At 41.4% G+C, this 13,688-nt stretch overlaps 1 protein-coding gene and 1 long non-coding RNA gene across 3 annotated transcripts; one reads left to right on the top strand and one right to left on the bottom strand.

Annotated features, from left to right (window-relative positions):
• Positions 1–8,659: 8,659 nt before the first annotated feature.
• Positions 8,660–12,161, top strand: LOC111948294 (uncharacterized). Of its 2 annotated transcripts, none has more exons than XR_013657124.1 (5): positions 8,660–8,908; positions 9,563–9,665; positions 10,061–10,796; positions 11,301–11,519; positions 11,772–12,161. It is a non-coding gene; the product is annotated as an uncharacterized LOC111948294 (long non-coding RNA). The 2 variants fall into 2 exon arrangements; XR_013657123.1 differs by having other exon boundaries at positions 8,665–8,908; positions 10,058–10,796.
• Positions 12,007–13,674, bottom strand: LOC111948296 (G2/M phase-specific E3 ubiquitin-protein ligase-like). The gene is made up of 5 exons (XM_023960537.1): positions 13,524–13,674; positions 13,247–13,425; positions 12,835–13,007; positions 12,546–12,760; positions 12,007–12,456 (listed from the first exon to the last, which is right to left on the bottom strand). The coding sequence occupies exons 1-5, from the start codon at positions 13,594–13,596 to the stop codon at positions 12,221–12,223; spliced, it is 876 nt and encodes a 291-aa protein (XP_023816305.1). The 5' UTR covers positions 13,597–13,674; the 3' UTR covers positions 12,007–12,220.
• Positions 13,675–13,688: the final 14 nt, after the last annotated feature.

A 13,688-nucleotide genomic window follows, 5' to 3' on the forward strand; every position in this document is an offset into this window, starting at 1 on the left:
CATTAATGGGTTGGATGGGGGCATTGAACCACAGCCAGCTGTGTTTGCCATAGTGGGACTTTAAATTATTAAGTCAAAGAAGTTTTATACGCTGCCTTTGCTATTATTGTTTTGCCTGCAGGAATAATGTATGTAATATTTAAAAAAATGTATTCAACAGTATTATACAGAGTTTTTTAAGGGTGAATCACTGAAATATGAGTGTGGTCACATGGGTTGATGCAGTTCCCTGTTGAGCTCCCATCAGCAGATGTGACGTTGCTAAATCTTGATTGGTCTAGAAGCAAGCAAAGGAGAGGGACAAGCAAGCCCAGCCGCTACTGGACCAGGGGCCTCATTTATAAACATTGCGTACGCACAAAAGAAGGCGTACGCCACTCTCTACGCAATAGTTGATATTTATAAAAAGCAAACTTGACGGGAAAATGTGCGGTCCTTCACGCAAGCTCTGACCCAGGCGTACGCACTAAAACGGGTGAAATGAGAAACGGCGACACCGTCGGCAGATGGAAGAAACACGTCAAAGTGAAAATGACAATACTGCCTCTCATAAATAACATAAAGACTTCACAAAGCAAGTCTTACAATTAACAACCTACACGAACACCCGTTTGATCAATCAGCAGTGAAACAAACAAAATAAATCAAACGAAAATTACAACAGAAATTAAAATGAACACATATTTGCAAAAAGAAAAGTGAAATATGTTCTGCAATATTGGCATGTTGTGCAATTCATCCTCATGAATAATAGAGTTATTGTGTTGGCCCCGACCCTGAACCCCATCCCCACGCATTTGAGCCAAATGCTGCTGCTGTGCGCCAGCGTTTGGAAGTGATGCGTCGCTTGTAAAGAACAACAAGAGGTGTGGAAAATATTATTCATTCAAGAATTCCCCCATCGTGCAGTTTATTTCAGTCAGGGCATTCTTGATTTTGCCCAACTCCTTGGCCACCTCTCTGATTGAACTAATGACTTCCCTCTGCATTTCAAGGACTGCATTGGTGAGGACACGTCCACTGCTGGAGGATTGAGAGCCACGTACCGTGGAGACGCTGGGTCCAGACAGCTGATCAGCTGCAGCATCGTAACCACTGGCCCCGCTGGAACACCCAGCAACTAAAATAAAATTGTTTTATATTAATAAACTGTAATTGTGTAGCCTGCATGCATGTGACTTGACTGCATTCATTTTAATTATTTCTCTTACCCGTGTCACCCGGTGCATCTGGCGCGTCGGTGTCCCCCTCCGACTCTGTCTCCACCCGGGGTCCCCTTTCCCCCACCCATGGCAGACACAATCTGGCGATGGAGGGCTAGACGTCTTTTTGCCTCGACTTTGATGTCCGACCATTTCTTTTTTATTTCGGCCACGGTCCGAGGTTGTGAAGCTACAGCATTTACGGCGTCTGCCACCGTTTGCCACTCAGGTGCCTTTTTGGCATTAGTAATGCCCACACTGTGCCCTCAAAACAACACTTTTCTCCTCTTTCCCACCTCGCCAACGATAACTTCTACTTCACATTGAGTGATGTTACGTTTTTTTGATTTCCTCTTTGTGTTTGCCATGATTTCGCAATCAATGAAGATTACCTTGTGGGCATTTCACGGACTATTTATGGGCAACTATGGGCGTGTCATGAGGCCGCAAAAGCTGCGCTACATTTAGAATTGATTGTGATTTATTCAGGGAAAGATCCGCAGGATGTGCGTGCGCACGGTTTTATAAATCCGAAAATTTCTGTGCGTATACGCAGGTCCTATGTCTCATCCGTACGCCACTTCTGACGCAAATCCTACGCAAAGTTTTATAAATGAGGCCCCTGGTCTCTGTCTGGAGCTGAGGCTTTGACAGAATCCTGTCAATCATAAGACCAAACCCCAAATAAAATGAAGATTTTTGAGGTCAAGCATAGAATTTAATAACCTCATTGTCGTTATTGTGAATGCAGTGAGAAGAAGAAGTAAAACTGTTGGTTGCAGACTGTAAGTATGTTCATTTTGGTGTAAAGTTAGGTCATTTCCACTAATCATTTCACGTCTTACAAAGACTAACTTGCTTTTGAAACCAGCCACCTATTGTTGTAGTAGGTTTAGGGGATGTCATCTGGACTTGGTTATTAAAGTTAGAAGACGTTTCGCCTCTTATCCAAGAGGCTTTGTCAATTCTGAATTAGCTGGTCTAAGAGCTGGTATATATATGCGTCCATGGGGGAGGAGTCAGACCTGAAACTGGAGGTATTGTCCACTTAGCCTACATGGTTTCGGGTTGTTAATAGTCCTTTGTCCTCAGCTGGGGGTTGGGGAGCCAGTGACTCGCTCTCCACATTGGTCCTCTCTTTCAGCGGTTAACGACTCAGGTGTTCTCGCGCTGTCCCATGCGTGGTCACAAAGACATTTGGAGCTTATTCCAGTTCCTGAAGGGCAAAGGGGGAGCAGAACAAGGACAGTTAACCCTTGTGCTATCTTAGATGACCCCCCCTTACATTGACGTGTTCTCCCTACCATGACAAAGGTGGATAAAAGTGGAAAGATTTCATGTAATCCATGGACACCAGTGAGGTTCACAAATCATTGAGGAAAAAAGGTTCAGAGCACTGTCTAGTGGGTCTAGATGACCCAACTCCCAATGTTAAAGTGCCGAGGATAGCACAAGGGTTAATCCGCCCATCGCCGGGTGACACATTCAGACACACTCATGTTGGGACAATTTAATGAATGTACCCTAGAGTATTTTATCAGACTATGGGGAAGCTGGTGTTCTATAAGTCCTTCCTACCATCCTATCTACACTTACTGCACACGGTTTGACTGAAATTATGTCATTATATTAGTTTTGTTGCACCGGCCATAAATCTGGGCTTCCTCTTTAATCTTGTATTTACTATAAGATGTTTTTTGCCATTTTTGTGACATTAGGTTACATTTAATTGTAAGCCTTGGACTTTTAGGCTAGCTAGTTGCTTGAGTTCTGGGACTTGTGAATTATTTTCTTGCTGCAGCTCCGTGTCCACAGTGCCTCTCTGTCCGCGTGATGAACATTTCAAAATCCATGACGTCTTTAGAACTGAAGCGTGCGAGAATAACAATAAAACTTTAAACACGGTCCTGCTGGATTCTTTTTTTATTTTCCACCTTGAAGCTGTCCTTCTACCCCCGTGAACCCTGTTGTGTTTACGACCTAACATCATTACGGTGCATTCATTTTTATACAATAGGTAGGATGAAAACTATGATTTGGTGCTACAGGTTGGGAAATCTCACGAAGAAGGATAGATGGGTGGAGAAAAAAGATCATGCAGACTTCTTACAGAAAGACCTGAATTTGTGCTGAAGCCTCTGTGCTGTAAAGCAGTCACGCTAACTTCCACATTAATACAGCCTCAAAAATGGAAGAAACATATATTGGTTCCTTTAACACCCCCTAAATGAGAGAATTGTTCCTAAATGTGTCCTCATTGCTATTTGTTGTGGAAATCACCTGCAAGATATCTTCAGGCCTCGGCATGCCCCGACTAACCAAGATAATGTTTGTAAGGTCTGAGCTTTTCACCTTTTAGTGCTTTGCTAGGTGTCGAATTTTTCATCACCGCGGTGATGAACCACCAGGGGGCGCGGTGTCGCGGTTAACCGCGACACCGCGCACAAAAATCCCCCGGCGGCCGCATCGGAAATAAATACAGTTACAACGTACTATTCTTTGTTAACAATGACAACAAATGACAACAACTAACAACTACATATCTAACTTGTGAACTAACTATAGGTGTTGTAGATTGACTGTGTGTGTGAGCGCGGAGCGTCTTGTGTAGTTATAGTAGGAAGGTGCGCACACGTGTGTTGGGGGTGCGTGTTGATTCTTCTGCAGCGGATCGCTCTGGAGCTGCACGCAAGTTTCACCAGTGCTCTCTGGTACAGACATCTTTTCAGAATATTATTTATTGCCCAGTAATAAACAGACTGCAGACGCTGTCACCTTTCCGGCAGCCGTGAAGCCTGACACCCATGAAGAACGCGGGGCATGAGGCTCCGCCTTTGTTTATACAGACACGTAACGTAACGTTACGCTGCAAAAAATAGTTCCCAAACAAAACATGTGGTGATTTTCATGGAAATCTAACAGTGCGCGTTCATGTTTGGTGTTACGGATTGAAGGAGGACAGTTACCCCCCCCCCCCCCCCCCCCCCCCCAACACAAAATCCTCCGGTGGGCGGCCGTGTCGCGCACTTAGGAACGCATGCAGCTTGTAATGGAAATGAATACAATGAAAATTAATAATTAGAAAGCAGTAAATTTGTCGTATTTCATCACGAGACGGAAACTTCTGGTGTAAAATAAGGATGTGTGCTTCTGAAATTGCGCGCCTGTTTGCAGTAGCGGTTCTAGGCACGGGCCGTCCGGGCGGTGGCCTGGGGCGGAAAACTGAAGGGGGGCGGCGCCGGCGGCTCAGCCCTTGTAAAATATTATATGCACCATTATTGGTTTACTTATGTCACAGTTTGTGAGTTTGTAACAGCCTGAACCTGGCCGCGCCGCCGCCCTCGCCCCGCAGCTGCGCTCTCCTGTCTTTGAGAAGTAGACACAAATGTGTGTGAAGAAGGAGAAGGGAGGGGGCGCGAGGTGAGCACGGAGCGCCGCCACGTTTGCGCATGCGCAAAACCTGGCTGGCTCATCTTTCAGGGGAGGCGACGGTCGGGGGCTTGATGAAAAAAATAAAAGTAAAAACTGCGACTGCGCCGTCATGTAGCGAATCAGCGCCCCTGGCTATAGCTGCACGCGCTCCTGCTGGAAATGTGTGAAGAAAGGGGGGGGGGGGGGGGCTGCGGGGAATAAGTTCAATTGTGGGACGCTTCCAAATTAAGTGGCTAGGTGGGGACAAGGGCGGGGGTTTGAATCTACTTTATAAAACCTCTTTATAAGTCAGTCATAAGGTGACATTCTATAACATACATTTTAATAAAGGTATAAAAAATATATTCTGCTTTTTGGGTTAATTTTGTGTGAAATGCCCAAATAAAAAAAATGGCAACACAAAACAATGCTGTCACTAAGGTGACAGTTGGTTCAGTCGACGGACTTGATGCCTTCTTCGTGACGTGAGGACATTTATGCCAAACAAACGCCAAAAACATCTAAAATATGGAGAAGAAAAGGTCAAAGCCATCTGGTGCCCAATTTAGAAAGAAAAGAAAAGAAGAAGAGGAGAAAAGAGATAAAGAAAAGGGTAAGTCCTCACAGCTTGATGCATGTTTTTTCCAAATTCTAATGCTACCTGCCCTACAACAACGTTGCCGATGAAAACTTTATTTTGGTCGATGACCAACACTGAAGTAGGCCCAAATGTTGCAAATAGCGTCATTTTTTATTTTTTTTAGATTTTATTCTTAAAAATTTGCTCTGCCTTAACTTGTAACATTAGTTATGATTCATGTGTCTGTCTGCTCTGCTGTAACACAAAGGTTTTGTTGTGTTTTGCTGTTGTATACTAGTTCATAATGTTAAAAAAGCTGTGATGGTTACACAGCATGCTGCTGCTGCCATAATATGCTAATGGGGCAAATAATTTGAGATTGGTCATTAATTAATAATCATTTGTGGCAGCCTAAACGTTTTCACAATGTTTTTTTGACATTTAACTGGGGATTTAGGGGTTAATTTTGAGCCTGCATATGAAGTTTATGTTTTATTTGTTTTACAAATGTGGGGTTATATTTTTAGCCAATAGAATTTCCATAAATCTGTAGGTAATTTTAAAAATTAATATTTACCATTTACTGCAACTCTATGGGGACAAAACATAATGTAACAGGTCATAACTAAAAATGTGCCAATCAAAGGATTGTAGACGGAAAACATGAGTTAATTTTTCTTCTCTGAAGTAGAGATCGATATAGAACATGACAATTTAAATTTCCAATTCATAAATGTTTTTAAAATATTTATTTTATATTATTTATTTAATATTGAGTTTGATTCAATATTTTCTTAGCTAACTGTATTTTTGCCATGCTTATGGTCTTTTATTTTTTGTGTTCTGATAACTTTTATAATGCTGTTCAGAATTCTGACATCTTTTGTATCCACTTCTTAATTTCAATGACAATAAAACATTTCAGTTGACAAAGACAAATAAAGTTCTGTTGTGACTATGGGGGGGGGGGGGGGGGGGAGTCTCGCCCGGGGAGTAATTCAGGGTAGAACCGCCACTGCATGTTTGTGTAAACGGAGCCGCGTGCCACGTGCAGCGCGAAGGCAGACACTGAGAGCACGCGCGGTGGGAGAAAAGGAGACAACAGTCTGAAAGAAAGAAAGAAAGTCTGAACACAGGACTAGCAGAAAAAGGAAATTATCAGCAAAGATGAATGTGTTTATTATAGTTCCAAACGCACCATATGCAAAACGTAAAAAAAAAAAAAAGTGCGGTGATGCGGTGATGCGGTTATCGTCACAGCCCTATGCTTTGCAGAAACAAAAATGACTTAGCGTCAGATAAAAATCTATTTTGTGGGTTACAGCCAGTTCTCACAAGTTCCTAGTCTGCTGAACTTCCATCAAAGTCTTGTCGTTTACTTCAGAAAATATTATCCTGCAGGTGACATCTGTTCTGGTTGTGCAGGAGAACTCCTGGTTTTCTTTTTTCTTTCAGTCACTCTGAGGGCTTGAGAGCACGCTCTGCAGCTTCTTATGGTAATCACACCACTGATGAGAAAAGACACTTAAGGAAACTCATCATAGGAGTTATCATAATAACAGCAAAACACGACATTGATCCCTCCTCACAACCACTGCGGTGGAATAAAGGGGGATTTGCCCTGAAATGTAATCAGAAAGATTTATTGCAATCACAGCAGCTCTCACTCAGGATGAAAAAGGCACAGGAGGAGAAGAGCACTTCCTGTAAAGGGAGTGAAAGAAGCACAAATAAAGTCATTTTTTGAAGACACTCCTGGGTGAGGCAGAGAAATGCCGTGAAGGCATTTTAGAAACTCCTACTACGTCCAGTGGAATATATCCCATGACATGGTATCTTCCATCTTTGAGGAAAGTTTCCCAATCAGAAACATCAAGCACGAGACATCCTAAAAAGTTGCATATTGCCCCAAAGATAGATGGGAGTGAGAGGATCTGTGCTTGCTGTGGTGTTCTGAGGTTTGCATCACAGGTGCGCCACGGGAGTCCTTCCCTCAGCCTTTAATCTTCTGCCTCTAACGCCTCACAGAGGCGGAACCTCTGCAGGAGTTTCTAGATGACTCTGCAGACCCCGTCTGTTTGATGTGGCTGCTTCAGAGTTCTTTGCACAATCTGGTGACATTTCGGTCGCTGAGACAAACAGTCCCGGAGGCTACAAGAGAACGCCGTACGTGCTGCACTGCTAACCACGACCCCGTGACCTGCTGGACAAACGACACAACAAACCAGAGACAGTAACAGCTGATCCGGCCCCAATCAAACACAGTGTTGTACATCAGCGGGGGGTGATGTTTTCCAAGAGAGAAAGTACACGGCAGGATAAAACTGCACTAAAAGCAAAGAGAAAAGAAACAGAGCAAATGCAGCATCTTGGATGCATAGTGGGACACATATAGCCTTCTTTAACAGGTATAAAAATGTAAAGAAAGGTGTTAGGAATGATCTTTATTTGTTTGCAGGGGGTTGTTGGGGGTGTGGCGGCTCAGACTCACCTGTTATTTGAACCTGCCGGACAATTCAGTGCAACTGAAAATTTGACAGAACATCAATAGAGAGAGGAGATGACAGCAGAGAAGATGGTGGTCATAAATCATTAAGAATTTAAGATCTTGAAATTATTAGAAATATGAACAAGCTGCATGTTGGTTTAGAGGTCACCCTCTCTCCTCACAGCGGGACAGCCCTGGTTCGAATCCCAGCTACGACCTTTCTGACTGGAGTTTGCATGTTCTCCCCGGGTGTGTGGTGGTTTTTCTCTGGCACTCCAGCTTCCTCCACATACCATAAACATGTATATTTATTGTTTAATTGATGATTCTAAATTGTGCTTAGACCTGAATGTGAGTTTGTGACCTGGCGACCTGACTTCACCTTCACCCAACAGTATGGGGGATAAGCTCCAGCAACCCTGTGACCCCAGAAGGAATTGGCCTTCAAAGGATGAATATGAGGAATAATCAAGTTGGTTGAGAAGTGTTGAATGTATATATTTTCTTTATTATTCAAACTTCTGTTTTTAAGATTCTATGTTCTGTTTTTCTTACATAATTAAAGTTGTTTGGGTTGGAATCTTTCCGTGTGCCATTTCTACGGTGGCCCAGAAGGGTCACAACACAACACATTAACTTTACACACAACACATTAACTTTACACACAACACATTAACTTTACACACAACACATTAACTTTACACACAACACATTAACTTTACACACAACACATTAACTCACAACACAACACATTAACTCACAACACAACACATTAACTCACAACACAACACATTAACTCGCAACACAACACATTAACTCACAACACAACACATTAACTCGCAACACAACACATTAACTCACAACACAACACATTAACTCGCAACACAACACATTAACTCACAACACAACACATTAACTCGCAACACAACACATTAACTCACAACGGAAGTAAAGCTTTTATTCTGAAATTTCCACCGGAAGTTAAGCTGAAAAGGAAGTGCTTTTATTCTGAAATTTCCACCGGAAGTTAAGCTAAAATTGACGTGGTTTTATTCTGACACTTTCACCGGAAGTAAAGCTGCAATGGAAGTGCTTTTATTCTGAAATTTCCACCGGCCCTAGCGGCTAACTACCTAACAGAAAGTAACTTCACAGTCAGCCTCGGAGGGAGCACGTTTCATCCACAAGAGAAGCTAGCAGCGGTGAGGATTGTTAAACTCTTCAGAAGTAAGTAAAACAATCATTTATTATTACGATAATGTATTAACTACTGATATGGGCTATTAGAAATGTTTTAACTGTGAGTTGTTCTTAAAGAGATTTTGCACATTCGAGGTTTGTAGTCTTTTCACCGTGGATCCCGCGATGGCTGCCGCAGCCTGAGACTCTACTACGCAGTTACAACATGTGCATATCTTTGATCAGATCAAAGGGAAAAATAACCTTATCAGATAACAAACGTGTCCACACGGCCCACTTTCGGTCTAAATAAATCATTTTGATACGCGCTGAACTTTCTAAAATACCGTAAACGACCTCTAAGAAATACAGTTCCATCATGAATGTAAACAAAGAAAGCTACGGCAGAAAGAGCGAGATAGTCTTGTAAATGTGGTTTGATTATTGTTATGAATATTATTAAGGTCCTTTTTGCTCATACATTTCTTAATCTATCGATGCGACCAGTGCTTTATTCTTGGGAGAAGGAAACGTGCCAACAACATAGCCGTGGTTGCCGTCAATCATGCGGTCAAGTGTGTGTGTGTGGGTGGGTGGGTGTGCGTGCGTGCGCGCGCGCGTGTTCTCAAGTTTCCTTAGTGAAATCCAAAAATTGCAACCAAAATATAATCACCTATTCTTCTCCGTTTCTGTTTTTATCAGATAATGTTTTGTCCATATTGTGGGATAAACCTTGAGAGGGTCCTCTCCTACTGTGGCTCTTGTGGCAGAAATATCCAGTGTTTAAGAAGTCTTCAATCCGAAGGTATACTTAAGTAATTATATAAAGTATTGTATTTTTTTGTGTTGTGTTCTAAATTTTTCTTTAATAAAAAGTATTAGGACAACCAAAACATTTACTGTTTAACATAATACAATCCTGAACAATAAAACTTCACACACATACATACATACATACATACACACATACATACATAGATACATACACACATACATACATACATATTTAAATGGAGGCATCCTAAAAATATAGTGTAACATTTTTATGGTTAAGAACAAGTGAGGGGTATCCTAAAACATAATAATCAAAATAATTGTGAAATTTTCAGTTTTGTACTTCATTAGTCATTGCTTAAATAACCATATGTGTAAATAATGTATCTACTTTTTTCTAACAGCTTTTATTTTTTAATCCAGCAGGTCCTGAAGAAAATACCATGGATGAACTCATCTACAAATATTTCACAGATGGTCATACCTCTGATATAATAGTGGATTTACTAGCAACCAAACACAACATTTCAACTAGCCTCAGCACAGTAAAAAGAAGATTAAAAGAAGCAGACTTAACCAAGAGGACTAACTATACTCCAATTATTGCGGTTCAGGCAGCTATTTCAGAGGAGCTTCAGGGACCTGGGAAGCTTTTAGGTTACCGAGCAATGTGGCAGATTCTGAAACAAAAGTACTCATTTACAGTAAGAAGAAGTGATGTGATTAAGCTTATGAGAGAACTTGACCCATCTGGAATAGAGGCTAGATCTAGGAGAAGATTTGCAAGAAGAGCATACCATTCAATGGGACCAAACGAAGTCTGGCATGTCGATGGCTATGACAAACTGAAACCATTTGGAATCGCCATAAGTGGCTGTATTGATGGCTTCTCTCGAAAAATTATGTGGCTCACGTGTGGAAAGTCAAACAATGATCCTAGTGTTATTGCTCATAATTATATCAAATGTGTAGCTGAATTTGGAGTTTTCCCAGCGCGCCTCCGCACAGACTGTGGGACAGAAAACGGACTGATGGCAGCTCTTCATTGTTCCTTAAGATCAGAGCAAACAGATGACTTCGCTGGAAGCAGAAGTCATATGTATGGCACTTCGACATCAAACCAGCGAATTGAAAGCTGGTGGTCATACTTTCGTCGACAAAGGTTTTTGTCTTGTTTAATTAAGTCATCATTTATACTACACCCATGCCCAAAAGTTTTGAGAATGAGAGAACTGTTATGTGTTCACAAAGTCTGCTGCTTCGGGGGTTTTAGGAGTTTTGTCAGATACCTATCATCTAACAAAACACCTAAAAACCCTGAAGCAGCAGACTTTGTGAACACATAACAGTTCTCTCATTCTAAATTCTGGCCATGGGTGTACATAGTGTGATAATTGTGATATACCTGGCATTTTTACTGTAAGGGATAATAGGGATGAAGGTAATGCTCAATTTGGATTTGCTAATTAAGTTTACTTCCAAACTTAAGACTATTTTTGTACCCAATAAAAAATATTTTAAACACATCAAAACTCATATATTGAGAATTTAACATGTGGAAGTTACTATGTATACATTGTGTCATCTTATTGGGATTTTTGTTGATTAAAATTTAAGATAGCAGAACTGCATAGCTGGAAAAAAATGCTCCGATTTATATCAACAGGACACAATTTTGGATGGATCTGTTTGGAGATTTGAGGGAGAGCCATCTGTTCAGTGGGAGTCAGGAACACACAAGGTTGCTCCGACACTGCTTTCTGGGTGTGCTACAGAAAGACCTGGATGAATACAAGCACCAATGGAACACTCACATCATCCGTCCTGTTCGACTGTCTAAGTGCCCTTCTGGAAAACCAGATGTGATGTACTACTTACCACACAGGTCCGTATTGCAAACCATGTTTGTAATAACCACAGTTGTATTCTATTACAATGCAGTGCTTTAAGCATGCTTTGTTTGATTAATTGAACAAGAGCCAGGTGTGCAGCATTTGGGAGGTGAGCGCTGTGATATGCAATCACAGCGCATTCAGCCTTTAGTACTCTGGAGACTGCTCCCGCTGGTGACCAGAGACAGAGCTTTGACTGCTGACACTTGATTAATTTGGGCATTTCTTGGATGTTTTTTTTTTAGATTCAGTGGGATGAACTGTGGATTCACGGTATCCCCACAAACGTTGAGCCAGCTTGAAAGACAAGTGCCAGGACCAGCAAGCTCAGCTGAGGATGACCTACAAGACCTAGAAGAACTGCAGCGGCAAAGTGGTCTGACACCACCGATTGAGTGGAAGTCAGCTGTAGATTACTACATCACCCTAAAAGGCATGGCTGAACTATAATCATCACTTGTGTAAATAACAAACACAGTGGACGGTCAAAACATTTTATTTTCATCTATTACCCATTGGCACACAGAAACACTGGAACATTTTTAAATAGGAATATAAAATACAGAACAAAAAACACTTGTTTAATACCTAAAATCTTTGAAAAAGCAAAATAAATTTCCCCTTCCTGAACAAAACCACTCTTGTCTTTCTTCTTTCGTTTGCTTTGCAATTTTTTTAGACTTTTTCAGACTGTTTAAAAACATCCAAATCCAGGGGAATTCTTAATCCCAAAGTTCATGTTTGTTTTAAACGTGTCATAGTCATTCAAGAGAGGCAGCTTCAAAGTGTTGGCACATGTATTCGCCATGGGGAACATTGAACTGCCAATAAATTCAAGGTGTGGCTTAGGATCCATGCCAGCAGGAGGGATGCATGGCACACCTGTGGCAAACATTAAGATTTCCTCCAGGGTCACAGAGCTGTCATCTTCTAAAAGTAGTAAACATAAACAAATGTATTGTAAAATGTGTTTTTTTAAAAAGATAATTGGGATTATTTTAAATTTAATATTAACTAACCTTCACAGTCCAAAAGGTAGTCTGCCCAGAAACTTCTTGCTGTGTTCTCCAGAATGCGCATGTTGCTGCCGAGAGGACTGAGCTGGGGTTCAAAAAGCTCTTCCATGTCCATAGCAGATAACCGGACATTTGAATGGCAGAGAACAGGGGCCAGGACCTCAGGGTGCTGTTGGAGTGCTGCCAGAAAATGCAAGCTTTCAAGTCCATCTTTAAACCTAAAATGTAATAATACAGTGCATTTTAAGCAACATGTTTTTATTTTTTCTATAATTTCAATAAAATGCCATACCTTTGAATTGCTGTGCAGTTCCTGTCAATTATGTACCACTTAAGGTACTCATTCACGACAGTGTGTTTTTCCTCCACTGAGACAACACGTTTCAAACATCCTGCAGTCTGCAACATGGTGCTATGCTGGACAATCAGGTCTTGCAGGATTTCCAACGTGGAAGCATCTTCAATCTAAAAGCGGAATATGTGTCGCTCATTTCAAGTTCAAGGATTCAGATATGATATTGCAAAGTTCTTACAGTAGACAAGTAAAGTGTAGTAGTTGTATAAGCCCATGTGGGCTGGCCACATTAGTGCATGACACATAAATAAAGTCAAACTCAAACTCAGTTTTAAGGAAACTAACTTGCTACCTTTTGAACGTTTTCTTTTCTACAAAGTTATCCAAATCCGATTGATAACCTTCATACCTGCTGCAGCACTTTCCCTATTTCTTCATCTGTGATGTCTCCAATAGATGGATTGAAACCGGACTGCCCTGAGATGTGGTTGACCAGGTCTTTTGAGAGAAAATTAGGACCTGGTCCGCCGTGTACAATGGATGTGGCAATCATCTTTCCTGCCAAACTGTATTCATCCTCTCTGATTGCTGCTCAATAAAATGCAAAAACGGAAATCACCTGTCACTCATAAACATTTTATGACTGATGTTCTGGTTTTTTGAAAATAGTCATTGCAAAACTATACCTGTGGAGTTGTAGACAAGATATCGTCTGTCTTCAGGACCATCAAATATGGGTCGTTTGTTAAGGGTTTTCATTAAAAGGGAGAGAAATTCTCTTTTTGGACCACCTGTATCAAGACCTTCCTCAAATCTACCTTCATCGTCAGAGAACTTGACAAGGAGGTCCT

The sequence above is a fragment of the Oryzias latipes genome, chromosome 1 (genome assembly GCF_053564925.1).
Source record: "Oryzias latipes strain Hd-rR chromosome 1, Olatipes_Hd-rR_3.1".
NCBI classification, from domain to species: domain Eukaryota; kingdom Metazoa; phylum Chordata; class Actinopteri; order Beloniformes; family Adrianichthyidae; genus Oryzias; species Oryzias latipes.